This window comes from Mustela lutreola, chromosome 3 (assembly GCF_030435805.1).
Source record: "Mustela lutreola isolate mMusLut2 chromosome 3, mMusLut2.pri, whole genome shotgun sequence".
Lineage (NCBI taxonomy): Eukaryota > Metazoa > Chordata > Mammalia > Carnivora > Mustelidae > Mustela > Mustela lutreola.
This window is the reverse complement of record NC_081292.1, coordinates 196428311-196444362: the sequence shown is the minus strand read 5'-3', so window position 1 is coordinate 196444362 and position 16052 is coordinate 196428311. Positions and strand designations below refer to the sequence as shown.

At 40.2% G+C, this 16052-nt stretch overlaps 1 protein-coding gene across 34 annotated transcripts in view; it reads left to right on the top strand.

The window, feature by feature from the left end:
- Nucleotides 1–1746: 1746 nt before the first annotated feature.
- Nucleotides 1747–16052, top strand: part of ABI2 (abl interactor 2) — a 118606-nt gene continuing 104300 nt past the window's right edge. For 11 of the 34 annotated variants that reach the window (XM_059168343.1, XM_059168335.1, XM_059168326.1 and 8 more), the window contains exon 1: nucleotides 1755–2081. In XM_059168343.1, the coding sequence (XP_059024326.1) occupies nucleotides 1965–2081 (117 nt within the window). In that variant the 5' untranslated portion in view covers nucleotides 1755–1964. Of the gene's footprint in view, nucleotides 2082–16052 lie in introns of all 34 variants that reach the window. The other 23 variants (XM_059168345.1, XM_059168340.1, XM_059168333.1 and 20 more) reach the window with 7 other exon arrangements.

Sequence of the window (16052 nt, the reverse complement as noted above, 5' to 3'; positions counted from 1 at the left end):
GGCTCTCTGCCTACCTGTGTGTGATCTCTGTCTGTCAAATAAATAAATAAATACAATCTTAAAAAAAAAAAAAAAAAAAAAAAAAGCAAGCACCAGAATCTTCAGGCTGTGATTCCCTGGATGACCAACATGCCTCAGAGAGATCTCTTTATTGGGCTAATTGCTAAACAGTATTTGAAAGAATGCTAGGTGGAAAAAAGTGTAATGGGGGGAGAGTCTGTTTACCACTTTACTCACCTGGTGAGCGTGTTACAGTTCAACAGTAGCCTTTTGATTCACTGAAGTTTAGTCTGAAAGAAGAGTTTCATCTAATTTGTTTCAGTCCCTTGATTATTCATATGTATCTTGTTCCCCAAAGTAAGTTTACATACCATTGAAATAACTGCCCCATTCTGTCACTACTGCCCTCTAATTAGTCCCTACTGTGACCCTACAGCTTTCATTTTTAACAAGCTCCTTACGCTTAAGTTTGAGGACCACTAATACAGAAGATGTTCGAAGTTGTGAAGGGAAAAAACTACATGGACTGGACCCACATTTTCAATATTCTTTAATTTGGGTTCCACATTGAAAATTCCAAAATAATTCACTAACGTGTTTATCATACAGCCAATATAACACCAGAGTTTGCTCCAGAAATTTGTAAAGGCATAGATAGCATTCAAATGATTTTTTGAAAAAGTGCAATACCATTTTCTCATTATTTGGGGAAGAAAAAGGTGGAGGGGGGAGTCACTGTAGGAGGGCCAAGACATCACAAAAGCAAGAACAAGAGTTGAAATAATGGATCCTGTTCTGAACTACAAATGTAGTCAACCCTGACTTTGTGCATAAATTAAAGGTCACGGACAACTCAGCAGTTGTCTGGAATTTTAGTTAAGATTACGTTGTGCGGAGCCGTCAAGATTGAGGAAAACAGATACGGTATCTGGGAACAAGAACAGAACAACTGCAAGATCAAAATGGTCTACCTTGAATTTTTGCAGCATTTTAACGTTTTTCAAAGTACTTTCACATAAACTTTGACTTTATCCATGTCACCACCCTGTAAGGAAGGAAATCCGCATCAGCAAAAACCGTTTTTCGAAACTTTGAATACTGGATCTACGAAGAAAAAAGGCGAGGAAGTTGACAGAAGCAGAGACACGACAGAAGAGGATGTCAGTGGGGAAGCGAGTCGCAGCCAGGGCCCGCACCACGGCTGAGGTCCGCGGAGGGGGCACTGAGAGGGCGGGGGCGAACCTGGCGGCGCACCCGAGGGCAACAGCTCTAGCGGCAACTAAGTGCAAAAAAGCCGGGATGCAGGACATTTGGGATTAGGAAACTGCAATTTACTTATCCGTACCAAAGAGAATGGATGAGGTCAAAGAAAAAAATGGAAAGCAGGCAGGCGCTTCAAGCCGCACGGAAGTTTTGTGGGCTCCGGCGACCGCGGGGCTCGGCCTCACGTTGGGAATAACGCGGAGGGGAGCCGCGCAGGGCGCGGGCGGGAAGACGCCGGAGCCGGGGCGCGCTTTCCCCGGACCAACAAAGGCGGCCGGGGACACTTCCCGAGTCACGCAACTTGCGGGGGCCGAAGGGTTAACTGCGCGCACGACTCCCGCGCGCTTCCCGGCCCCCACTCCCACCGTCGCTAGGAAACGCCGGCAGTGGGGGAGGGGCCGGCGGCGCGGCCGAGGGTGGGAATCTTTTTCGGGCGCCCGGGGGCGGAGGCAGGGGAGCGCGCGTGCGCGCGCCCGCCGTCCGTCGCCGCGGTGACCGTCCTCGGAGTCCGTCGGCTCGCGCCCCGCCCCCGTTCCGCTGCCCCCTCCCCTGTGGCGCGCGGGGGGTGTTTCTCGCTCCTCCCGAGTTGCCGCCGCCGCCGCCGCCGTCGCCGCCGCTCCTCCTCTCCCAGGCTTGGGTTTCCCAGGCGTTGCGGCCGCCGCTACCTCTGCGGTCTGTGTGAGGAGGAGGAGGATGTGAAGATGGCGGAGCTGCAGATGCTGCTGGAGGAGGAAATCCCGGGGGGCCGCCGGGCCCTCTTCGACAGTTACACGAACCTGGAACGGGTGGCGGATTACTGCGAGAACAACTACATCCAGGTGCGAAGCGGGTCCCGGCCTGGGCGCGTGGGGCCTCCGGCCGGTGGGCGCCGCGTGGGGGGATCCCCGGGCCGGCGGCCGCGCGCGCTGGGGGCGTAGGGCGCGCGGGGTCGAGGCCGCGGCCGCGGCGGGGACCCGGCCCAGCGAAGCCCCCGAGGGCGAGGGATTGGGGGAGTAGGTGGGAGCCGGGGCTGGTGAACTGGTGAGAAACCTGCGGCTGGAGGAAACTGTAGCTTTAACACATTGTTAAAAACCGGTGAATCAGTCCGCGGTGCGGGGTGTGTGTGTGTGTGTGTGTGTGTGTGTGTGTTGGGTTGTGTCGTGTCGTGTCCCAGCCCCTTCGCTGCTTCTCCCCTCGGCCGCCCCCGCTCTCGGTACCCGTCAGTGTTCGGGATGGCGGAGGAGGCGGACAGTGGCTTCTTCGCTTTGACAGAATCCTGCTCCCCCGTATGGCAGGGGTGTGGGGGGATGGATGGATCACCCCCTCCCCCAAGCGCTGGAGGATTTTTAAGGGACTGTGTTGCTGCGAAGTAAAGTGCCTTAGTTTTATATTCATATAAATGTCTCAAGAGACTGGTAATTTTGCTTATTATTATTATTATTTTAGTTTCTAGCCGGGGATCCAGTAGAAGAGCAGTTGTCTCTTGTTGGAAGTTATTGCCATTTTCCTCCCTATGGAGAATGAGAAATGGCATGATAATGAACACCCCCCCCCCCCCATTCCCGTTAGAATAGTTCATTTTCCGGTGGGAAAAAGAATTGTATTTTTCAGCAAGGATTAGGAAAGGATCCTCATGGTTTAATTTTTTCCCGAGATGGCTGGTTTGGCACGGAGACTCGAAGTGGTAACGCTGTGTGTTATGTATATGGAGGTGGGGTTTATTGGGGGAGATGGGATCCAGCTGCGCCCGGACGAAGCAAAAGATGCTGTGGATTAAAAAAAAAAAAAAAAAAAAAAAAATCTTTCTTTAAAAATTATTTAAAAGGATAGGTTAAAACACAGTTTGCAAATTTAGCATCTTTTGTTTTCTCTATGGCTTATTCTGAATCACAGGTTCTACCTCCATTTTTTTCCCCTTCCCGTTTAAATTCTCTTGGGATAAAGGTGGAAATGGAAGAAGTATGTTAAATTGCCCTTTCCCTACCGTCTTTTTCTTTTTTTTTCTTTCTTTCTCCCACTTCGATCTCTCCAGGCATCCTTCTTCTTATCAGCTATGTTGGGAGGCATTCTTCAGTCTTAGTATAAACTAAAAATTAAAAAAAAAAGGTGTTAGGATTTATAGGTTCATAAATTTTGTAAGGATTGCAGAGTTAATCAAGGATGGTGTTGTGAGATTTTACTTGATTGGATATGTACTGAATTCTCTGTTATCTTGTAGGGACTATTCCTATTGGGGAAGGAACCAGGCATAATCCAAGGCTTTTCTCTCCAAAGGGGCACTTGAAAGTATGGCTAGTAGGAACAGGAAAAAATGTGTCTTAGGTCAGAGTTCATACAAAATATACAGTGGTCCATATTTGGAGGGTGCTTTGCTAATACCCAGCGGGATAGAAAAGAGTCAAATGATTAGTTGCTCAATTTTCAACTGAATATTATTCAAAAGTCTTCTGCAGCCTGGCACAGTGTAAAGGTTTGATGATACACACCTAGTGTTTATAGAATTTCGTAGTGTAGTTAATAGGAGAGGCTGATCTGTGAACAGATGAATAATGTAGTGTGTCAATTTATACTGTGTAAGGACAGAAGGACTGAAGGAAGCTCTGCGAATCTCAGGGAATTCACAGTCTCTTAGGAGTGGCAGATCTAAAGGACCGAAGTGGTAATTCCATTGCCTCCTGCAACATATTATGGGATTATAGGTCTGAAGAGACACTGGGAGTTGAAAAGTGGTTTGGTAGCAGTTATTACCAGTAGTAAAAAATAAGGAACAGATTTGTCTCTCTTTGGAAAATAATTTTTATTTTTGAAGGCATAGTTTTTCTTCGATTACAGTTGATACATAAAGGTAAAGTATATGGGTTAATAAAGCTGAGAGGTTAAAGGGATTAGGGATTGTCCTCTTTTAAATATTTTAAATATTGTCCTCTTTTAAATATATTTCTTCTAGTTGAGAGGAGGAGAGTATTACTGCCACCGTTATGTTTTAGCAATGAGATTAAAAATTTAGTGTGATGGCATTTTATTTTTTATTTTTTTTTTTTTTATTTTTTTTTTTTTAAAGATTTTATTTATTTATTTGACAGAGAGAGATCACAAGTAGGTAGAGAGGCAGGCAGAGAGAGAGAGGAGGAGGAAACAGGCTCCCTGCTGAGCAGAGAGCCCGACGCGGGACTCGATCCCAGGACCCTGAGATCATGACCTGAGCCAAAGGCAGCGGCTTAACCCACTGAGCCACCCAGGCGCCCAGTGTGATGGCATTTTAAATTCATCGTATAGATATTAATAGAAATGGATTTGAAAATTTTCTTTCAATTTAGCATCTAAAATAGCTTTTACACTTTAGATTTTACCTCCTAGGTTATCATCTGTTTCATGATTTGGTGGGTGTATTGTTGGTGTTTTTCTCTTCCCAGATGACAGCTCTTTGGATGATTTGTTTGTAGTAAAGTTGATAAGTAGAACATACTGATTGTATGTTTATGCTGACCCAGCTGTACAGTTGACCCAACTGGCTCTCTTTGTGACCAGAGAACTGACCAGCAGGGGTTTTGATGCTGCCTCTTACCCTGCAAAGTTAATTGGTTATGTATATGATCACATAGTCAGTTTAGCCTTGTTTTTTTTTTTTTTTTTTTTTTAAAGATTTTATTTATTTATTCGACAGAGAGAGATCACAAGTAGGCAGAGAGGCAGGCAGAGAGAGAGAGGAGGAAGCAGGCTCTCTGCTCAGCAGGGAGCCTGATGTGGGACTCGATCCCAGGACCCTGAGATCATGACCTGAGCCGAAGGCAGCAGCTTAACCCACTGAGCCACCCAGGCGCCCAGTTTAGCCTTGTTATAGCAACGTGCCCTAACCACTAGCTCAAGTTAACTAACCTAACGCTCATTTTATTTTGTGGAAATAATTTTTGCTAGTAAAGTAGAAAAAGATAAATCTGTTGATTATATATAGCAAAGGGTAAGGTTCTTTATTGCATGTTCTTAAATGGCTGGTTTTTTTTTTTTTTTAAAGATTTTATTTATTCATTTGACAGAGAAATCACAAGTAGATGGAGAGGCAGGCAGAGAGAGAGAGGGAAGCAGGCTCCCCGCCGAGCAGAGAGCCCGACGCGGGACTCCATCCCAGGACTCTGAGATCATGACCTGAGCCTAAGGCAGCGGCCCAACCCACTGAGCCACCCAGGCGCCCCTTAAATAGCTGGTTTTAAGCATAGGAATATCCAAATAATTAGGTTAAATAAGAATATCCTAAATGTGGATTGTATTTAGTGTGGATATTGAGTAAAGGAAGGAAAAATGATTGTACTGTCTTTCTGGAAACAACTATACTGTGTTTAAATTGTTGCTAATAAAAACATCCTTCATATATATTGTCAGCATTAAGAGTGACTAGGTATTGCCTGTGTTAACACACACACATACACAAAATCTACAGGTACAGCAGTATTGTTAAGTAGTAGTTTTTCAGGTTACTAATGCAGCTAATGTTAAAAATTTAAAAATCATCCCTAGTAAAAATTTAGATGGCTTTCTTTTATTATTTCAACCTCTAGGAAAAGTGATACTAAACGTATTTTTTTAGAATGTGATAATAAAAAGTCATAACTAACATTTGCTGCTGTTTACCTGATTTTATTTCTTCTCTGTAAAAAAGGGTTTAGTAGTTGTTTAGGATTTTTTAAGATACGTGTAAGACCTGTGTTTCCTTTTTTCATTTATTAATATAAACATTGATACCTAAACTAAGAAGTGTGCAGAAATTTCAAATAGTATTTTAATTGACTTGGAATCTACATTTTTACAAATAGAAGAATTTTATAATAATATGAGTTATTTTAATGTTTTGGTAGATGAAATAAATTTCTAGTTGGTACTTTCCTAGAGTAAATCTGAAAAACTAATTCTTTTTTTTTAAAGATTTTATTTATTTGTCAGAGAGCGAGAGAGCACAAACGGGAGCAGCCGGCAGAGGCAGAGCAGGCAGAGGAAGAAGCAGGCCCCCTGCTGAGCAAGGAGGGATGCAGGACCTGATCCCATGACCCTGGGATCATGACCCCAGCCAAAGGCAGATGCTTAAGGGACTGAGCCACTCAGGCATCCTAAAACTAACTTATTCCTAGTTACATTTTTGCTTTTTTAAAACGATTTATTTGAGAGAGAGAGAGAGAGCATACAGACACGCATGTCTGAGTGGAGGGAGGCAGGGAGGTAGGAGGTGTGCACATGCCTCCCTGAGTGGAGAGTCCCACTTGGGGCTGGATCCTAAGAGCCTGAGATTTGACCTGATCTGAGAATGAGAGTCAGACGCTTGACTGACCAAGCCACTCAAGCACCCCTACCTTTTTCCCATTTGTTAGATAAAGTAGTTAGTGCTTTTTGTGAGTGTTAATTCACATTAGATAAACAGTAAAATCTCATTGTCCGTTGTTTGGAGTAAGAACAAAATCATTCAGTAACATGGATTTGCTTAGAAGAACAGAAATTAAAAATGATTCTCAAGAGGAGCCTGGCTGCCTCGGTCTGTAAAGCATGCAGCTCCTGATCCCAAGGTCATGAGTTAGAGCCCCATTTGGGCACAGAGCTTCCTTAAAAAATAAGAAAATAAAAAATACTTTATAAAAATTTTTCAAAAAATATACCTTAAATTTTAGCGGAAATATATCTATGTATATTTCTGATATTTATGTAAAATATATTTTTGTATTTTGCTTTTGAATAATAGGAGAGATGTCATTAGTGGCTTCCTTTCTTCATCTTTATTAACAATGATACTCTCAGAATTCATTAAAAATTATGTGAAAAGTTTACTTATAGGGAGCTAATAGAATCATGACTTGTTACCAGATTCATAAAAAAGCCATTACTGAAACAGTGTAAAGATTTAAGATTCTTATTTAATAAAAACTATTTGAATACATGCTCACTATTGAAAAATTACTAGGAAAAATTATAAGGAAGAAACTTAAAATTGCCCAGTCATTTTGAACACATCTAGTATTTATACTTTTAAATCTTTTGCTATACATAACTATATGTAAAAAATGGGTTCATGTTCTTTATTACCTCTGTACCTTGCCTTAAGAAGAAACTTTATTTCCATTACTTTTATTTTTTAATTTTATTTAAAAAATATTTCATGTATTTATTTGACAGAGAGAGAGATGGCGAGAGAGAGAAAACAAGCAGGGGGATGAGACCAATATTTACTTCCTTCTCTGACCTTTATCTTTTACCTCCACAGAGAGGAGTGAACCGCCTAAGTGCATATCAGACTGGGAAACTGAATTTCCCTAGATTAAGGTGACTTAATTCATCAGGAGTTGACTAAGGTTAATCATCCTCAGAGAGACTAGTCTTGACTTTCTAGCAGATATTTGGTAATTGGATTTTTAGTGATAACCCAGTCATTATCAAGACCTTCGATAAAATTGCAAATACAGACTAAATTGTATTCTGAGACCCTTATTCTTTTTTCTCATTAAAATTTTTAAATTTAAATTTTATTTATTCATTTATTTTATTTTAAAAGATTTTATTTATATACTTGAGAGAGCGCACAGAGGGAGAGGGAAAGATCACAGAGGGAGAGGAAGAAGCAGACTCATTGCTGAGTAGGGAGCCCAATGCGGGACTGAATCCCAGGACCCTGAGATCATGACCTGAGCTGAAGGCAGATGCTTAACCGGCTGGGCCACCAAGACACCCCTAAATTTAATTTTCTAAATAACTTTTAAAATTTTGTCATCTGTGCACTTTCTTTCTCTTCCTCTCCAATGTACTTAATTGGCCTTTTAATTCCCTTTATTGATCCAAGGACTGAGATTGCATTTAATTTTGCCCTATCCTGAAGAGCTTGTTGGTATGAAATGACCCTTTACTCAAACAATTAATAAACTCTCCTTTACTTTCTCTTCTTACTGTGGTATGATTAGTGTTTGAACATGTGATAGGCTTGCTTTATTCAGGGTCATCTTTCTTCTTTTGGAGAATAGTTAATCACCACATTGATTTACTTTTGTGTAGAATATACTGTGGAGATATTTTTGAGCATGGGATCCTTTTGGTGTTCTTTCCTTTTAAAATGGGAAGAATTTAAATAGCATGCAGTGGCAATATGTCTAAATGTAATCTCAGTGGATGAATGGAAATATCTTGAAAATTAGACTATTTGTGGACTTTGACAACTTACGGTTGAATTTTTATGGGACTTCTGGATAGATTGGCTTCATGAAGTAGCGTGTGGGAGAACACCTGCTTTGAATTTTTCATTTACTTTGTGTTCCTTCTCCACATAGAAAGCTTCTAGAGGATAGAGTCATATCTAAAACAATTTTGAGATCAGTTGATTATATATGTGGGTCAGTTTTGGATTCTGTTTTGTTCCTTTGATCTGTGTACATATTCTTTGTTCATATCAGGCTATCGCTTTATACTGAGTCTTTAAGTCAAATAGTGTGACTCTTCTACTTTGTTCTTTGTCAGAATTGTTTTGGCTTCTCTCGGGCACTTACTTTTTTTGAAAATTATTTTTATTAACATATAATGTATTATTGGGCCTTTGCTTTTTAAATATATGTTTTAGAATTAGCTTTTTAATTTCTGCAACCCTACTTAAGATTTTGAAAGAAATTGCTCTGAATCTGTAAATCATTTTGGGACAGATTGACATTTTGACAATATATATTGGTCTTCCACATCGGGGAGGGTATGTGCTATGGTTAGTGCTATGAAGTGTGTAAGTCTAACAATTCACAGACCTGCACGCCTGGGGCAAATAATGCATTGTTTGTTAATAAAAATAAAAATTGGGTCTTCCCATCTGTGGATTTGGGATTTCTACGTATTTAGGTCATCTTTGATTTCTTTTGTCATTATAGGCCTTAGAATACAAATTTTGCACAGGTAGTGTTACATTTATTCCGAGTTCTTTGATGATTTTTGGCACTAGAGTAAATAGTACTGTTTCTAAAATTTTCAGTTCCTGTTCATTCCTAATATACAGAAATAGGATTGGTTTTGTATATGGATCTTTTATCCTATGACCTTGCTAAATTTATTATTAAACATAGTAGCTTTTGTTGAAGATTTTTTTTTTTAATGTAGGCAGTCATGTCATCAGCAAATAAAGGTGGTTTTAATTATTCTTTCCTAGTCTTTTTTTCTTTTATTTCCCTTTTTTACCTTACGTCATTGGCTAGAACTTCCAGTATGATGTTGAATAGGAATGGTGAGAGCCCGTGTTCTTCACTTGTTCTCAGACTTAGTGGGAAAACAGCTAATCTTTCACTATTACATATGAAATTAGCTATAGATTTTTTGTGGGTGCCCTATATCAGATCAGGGAAGTTCTCTTTTATTCTTAGGTGGCTGAAAAGATTTTCTTAAAAACCATGAATAGATGTTATATTTTGTCATATGCCTTTTTCCACATCTATTAAGATGTTCATTTTACTTTTAGTCTGTTGATAAGGTGAATCATTTGATTGTGAAATATATTAAAAAATAATTACAGAAGGTTTGATCAGTGAATAGGCATTTTGAGTTATAGAGCATCTTTCTTTTATAAGAAATGGATTTATATTAATGTCTAGAAATTTGCTATAATAAGCAAGCTTGGTTAAATGGGTGTACGTTATATATTGGCTGCTATTTTTTGCACTCTGCTAGATAATATATTTGTGTGTGCAAAAGGACTGTTTATAAAAGCTTACAACTTTGTTAAAAAAACCTTTTGTTTTCATGTTGAGATCACTAAAATAGTTCTGAAAATTTGAGAATATGATATGGGTTAAATAGTAATTTCATAATTAAATACTCTCATGTGTTAAAGATAATTTTAATTTATTTCAGGATTTTATTTGATTATTTGACAGAGAGAGAGAACACACAAGCGGGGGGAGAGGCAGAAGAAGAGGGAGAAGCAGGCTCCTGCCTAGCAGGGAGCCCCACTTGGGGCTTTATCCCAGAACCCTGAGCCACTCCAGCTCCCTGACAATTTTAATTTTAGTGAATGTGTGACTCGGAAGCTATTTAACCCCTCTGTCTCAGTTTTCTTATCTGTAAGATGGTAGAGTTACAGCAGCTACTTTATAGGGTAGTTTTGAAGATTGAGTGACTTAATATAGCTAAAACAGTGTATGTTTAATCAAAGCTAAGACTATCATTTTAAGATATGCCATTATTTTATGTGCTACTGAATTGATGAACACTACCTCTTAAACACTTAAAATACTACCACTTACCTGACACAGTGCATTTTGATTTCAGTTATGTTAAAATAGGAAAAAATGTTCATCATGCAATCAGTGAAAAATGATGTGTGAGAGTTTGCTTTTACTATAATCATTATTAATGATATTGAAAGACTTAGGTATTTTATTTTGTTATCTTTTAACCCTGTTCTTTTGTGGTGTGTCTTTGGTTACTTTTTTAATTTCAAGGATTTTGATAGGATGAGATCTGATTGTTTGAGATTCAAAAATGCTAGGTGGTGCTAGGATATTTTGGATTCTAGTTTCACATGTTCTATTTATTTTTATTTATTTATTTATTTATTTATTTTTTTAAATTTATTTTAAGATTTTATTTATTTATTTGACAGAGAGAGATCACAAGTAGGCAGAGAGGCAGGCAGAGAGAGAGGAGGAAGCAGGCCCCCTGCCGAGCAGAGAGCCCAATGCGGGACTCGATCCCAGGACCCTGAGATCATGACCCGAGCCGAAGGCAGCGGCTTAACCCACTGAGCCACCCAGGTGCCCCTATTTTTATTTATTTTTAATCTTTAAAATTTTCAAGGTTTTTTTTTTTTTTTTTTTTGCTATTTTTAAAAAGGAATCTCCGCACTCAATGTGAGGCTGAAACTCGTGCCCCTGAGATCAAGAGTTGCGTGCTCCACTGACTGAGCCAGTATGGTGTGTCTCACACGTCCTGTTTAACTACAATTGTATGATGGCAGTATTTTTTTAGTTAAACAGAATTTCACAGCTTTTTGCAACTAAAATGTAGTCTGTAAAGTTGTAGTTCACATTCATAGACCCACAAATAGTTGTATTTTAATTTTCAAGATATGGTGATACACTAACTAGGTATGCCCTGGGTTCAACGACTTTATCCCAAAACTGAATTGCTTTAGAGTGATATTTCTTTTTATCATGTCCTCTTTTTATCATGTCCTCATGTCCTCTTTTGATAAATATACAAATCAACCTACCTTCTTTTATATCCATTTTATGGTTATATACCGACTGAAGGCATAACCATTATAACTTGTAGCTTCTCCAGCATTTTGCCAAGATGGAGGGAGTTATAGGTTATATAACTTATATAGATGTTATATAGTTATAGGTTATATAACTTATGTAGTTATATAGAGGTTATATCAGGGTGATAGATTTGGCAAAGTTCAGAGGTTGAGAGAGGAGTCTTCAGATCATATGTCACCAAATTTTATATTATCATTTAGTTTACGACTATTGTAACTCCCAATTTTGAACTTACATGTATGAGGACATTTATTTAAAATGCTAAAGCATTTATTTAACTTGACACAATATCTTTTGAGTATATAACCATATAATCCTATAGTATTTTTTTTTTTAAGATTTTTTATTTATTCATTTGACAGACAGAGATCACAAGCAGGCAGAGAGGCAGGCAGAGAGAGAGAGGGAAGCAGGCTTCCTGCTGAGCAGAGCCCGATGTGGGGCTCGATCCCAGGACCCTGGGATCATGACCTGGGCCGAAGGCAGTGGCTTAACCCACTGAGCCACCCAGGCGCCTCTAATCCTATAGTATTAATTCCAAATTTTGAAGGAGATTTTGTTGTATTACAGAAAATCTAATACTACAGATAGTTCTTAATTTGTAAATATCTGAACTGTTGTATTTATATTAATTTTCTATTGCTGTTATAACAAATTACCACAAATTCAGCAGTCTAAAACAACACACATTTACCATTTTATCATTCTGGAGGTCAGAAGTCTGCAGTGGGCCACAGAATTGCGTTCTTTCTGGAGGCTCTAGGGGAGAATCCGTTTCCTCGCCTTTTCCAGTTTGAAAGGGTGCCCGCGTTCCCTAGCTCATGACTGTCACTCAGATTCCGAGCCAGAAGTGGCACCGCTCCAGCCTCAGCGTAGGTTTTCCCATCTTTCTGCCTCGGATTCCGTCATCACATCCCCTTTCTCTCTCCCCCCTTCTGTTGTCACATTGTCTTCTCTGACTCCGATCCTCTGTCTTTCTTTATAAAGATTCACCTTGGAACCGCTCTGATAATCTTTCTGTCTCATAGCAGGTACTGTATTCACAGGTTCCAGAGGATTAGGATGTGTTCATCTTGGTGGAGGGGGAGACACAATTCAGTCACAATGTCTGAACATAGCTTTTCCTTCCTTTATCAGTAAATGGCAATTCTGACCCCCTTGATATCTGAGCCCAAAACCTTGCTACCGTCCTTGACCCTTCTCTTGTGCATTGGATAACCGACGACTCCACCTTCACATGTCTGGATCGGAGTTCTGCCGTCTCCCCTGCTGCCAACCTGGTCCAAGCCACCATTATTCCTCAGATTATAGCAATAGCTAGAGTGATCTTTTAAAAATCTTTTTTTTTTTTAAAGATTTCATTTATTTATTTGACAGAGAGAGAAATAGTGAGAGCAGGAACACAAGCAGGGGGAGTAGGAGTGGGAGAAGCAGGCTTCCCGCAAGCAGAGAGCCCAATACAGAGCTCGATCCCAGAACCCTGAGATCATGACCTGAGCTGAGGGCAGATGCCCAGCCACTGAGCATCCCAAGTGCCTTGTCTTTTAAAAATCTTAGTCAAGTCATGCTCTGATCAAAACACTCAAGAGAATTCTCTTCTTAGTATAGGAATTAGAGTCCTTAACATTTCCCACAAGCCAAATGATCTGGTTTTCTAATCTTGAATCCTCTCCTAATTTAATTGCTCTTCTCTCCTTTGTTTATTCTACTCAAGCCACGTCGCCTCTTTTTCTTGAACATAACAGGCATACTTCTTTTTTTTTAAATTTATTTATTTTCAGAAAAACAGTATTCATTATTTTTTCACCACACTCAGTGCTCCATGCAATTCGTGCCCTCTATAATACCCACCACCTGGTACCCCAACCTCACACACCCCCGCCACTTCAAACCCCTCAGATTGTTTTTCAGAGTCCATAGTCTCTCATGATTCACCTCCCCTTCCAATTTACCCCAACTCCCTTCTCCTCTCTAACACCCCTTGTCCTCCATGCTATTTGTTACGCTCCACAAATAAGTGAAACCATATGATAATTGACTCTCTCTGCTTGACTTATTTCACTCAGCATAATCTCTTCCAGTCCTGTCCATGTTGCTACAAAAGTTGGGTATTCGTCCTTTCTGATGGAGGCATAATACTCCATAGTGTATATGGACCTCATCTTCCTTATCCATTCGTCTGTTGAAGGGCATCTTGGTTCTTTCCATAGTTTGGCGACTGTGGCCATTGCTGCTATAAACACTGGGGTACAGATGGCCCTTCTTTTCACTACATCTGTATCTTTGGGGTACATACCCAGGAGTGCAATGGCAGGGTCATAGGGAAGTTCTGTTTTTAATTTCTTGAGGAATCTCCACACTGTTCTCCAAAGTGGCTGCACCAACTTGCGTTCCCACCAACAGTGTAAGAAGGTTCCCCTTTCTCCACATCCTCTCCAACACATGTTGTTTCCTGTTTTGTTAATTTTGGCCATTCTAACTGGTGTAAGGTGATATCTCAATGTGGTTTTAATTTGAATCTCCCTGAGGGCTAATGATGATGAACATTTTTTCTTGTGTCTGATAGAATAGGCATACTTCGGCCTCAAGACTTTTTTTTTTTTTTTTTTTTTTTTTGGAGAGAGAGAGAGTGAGCAGGATTGTGCGATTGTGTGCACACAAATGGGTGGGGAGGGGCCGCAGGAGCGGCAGGGAGAGAGAATCCCAAGAAGGTTCCACGACCAGCACAGAGCCCTTTGTAGGGCTCCATCTCACGATCTCGAGATAGAGACCCATGCCAGAATCAAGAGTTATTTGGTTAACTGACTGAGCCACCCAGTCCCCACCCCACCCCCAATTTTTTAAAAACAAGTTCTGACCACTTTTAGAAAAAATTATTGCATGAATTACTTTTCCTAGTCTCATTTGGCATGTTTCTAATGATACCAGAATCACAATGATAGCCAGTATACGTACCCTTTAGTATTTACCACATGCTGTGCCCAATTTATTAGTATTATTATTAGCAGATATGATACTTTATGTGGAAAACCCAAAAGATTCAACTCCAAAACTGCTAGAATTTAGTAAAGTGTCAGGATATAAAATCAAAGCACAGAAATCAGTTGCATTTCTATACACCAACAAGACAAAAGAAGGAGAAATTAAGGAGTCAATCCCATTTATAATTGCACCCAAAACCATAAGATACCTAGGAATAAACCTAACCAAAGAGGCAAAGAATCTCTACTTAGAAAACTATAGAATACTCATGAAAGAAACTGTGGGGAAGACAGAGAAATGGAAAAACACTCCATGCTTATGGATTGGAAGAACAAATATTGTTAAAATGTCTACAGTACCTAGTGCAGTCTACACATTTAGTGCAATCCCTATCAAAATACCATCACCTTTTTTCAATGAAGTGGAACAAATAATCCTGAAATTCGTATGGAACCAGAAAAGACCCCGAATAAGCGAGAGGAATGTTGAAAAAGAAAGTCAAAGTTGGTGGCATCACAATTCCAGACTTCAAGCTCTATTACAAAACTGTAATCATCAAGACAGTATGGTACTGGCACAAAAACAGACAGATAGATTGATGGAACAGAATAGAGAGCCCAGAAATGGACCCTCAACTCTATGGTCACTATTCTTCCACAAAGCAGGAAAGAATATCCAATGGAAAAAAGTCTCTTTAACAAATGGTGTTGGGGGACGCCTGGGTGGCTCAGTTGGTTGAGCAGCTGCCTTCGGCTCAGGTCATGATCCCAGCGTCCTGGGATCGAGTCCCACATCGGGCTCCTTGCTCTGCAGGGAGCCTGCTTCTCCCTCTGACTCTGCCTTCCACTCTGTTTGCCTATGCTCGCTCTCGCTCTCTCTCTCTCTCTGACAAATAAATAAATAAAATCTTTAAAAAACAAAAACAAAACAAAACAAAACAAAACAAAAATGGTGTTGGGAAAATTGGATAGCCACATGCAGAAGAATGAAACTAGACTGTTTCCCTTACAACCATCCACAAAAATAGACTCCAAATGGATGAAAGACCTCAGTGTGAGACAGGAATCCATCAAAATCCTTGAGAACACAGGCAGTAACCTTTTCGACCTCAGCCATAGCAACTTCTTCCTAGAAACATCACGAAAGGCAAGGGAAGCAAGGGCAAAAATGAACTCTTGGGACTTCATCAAGATCAAAAGCTTTTGCACAGCAAAGGAAACAGTCAACAAAACCAGAAGACAAGGGACAGAATGGGAGAAAATATTGCAAATGACCTATCAGATAAAGGGCTGGTATCCAAAATCTATAAAGAACTTATCAGATTCAACACCCAAAGAACAAATAATCCAATCAAGAAATGGGCAGAGGACACGAACAGCAAAGAGGACATCCAGATGGCCAACAGACACATGAAAAAGTACTCAACGTCAGTTGACATCAGGGAAATACAAATCAAAACCTCAATGAGGTACTACCTCACACCAGTCAGAATGGCTAAAATTAACAAGTCAGGAAACAGCAGGTGTTGGTGAGGATGTGGAGAAAGGGGAACCCTTGTATGCTGTT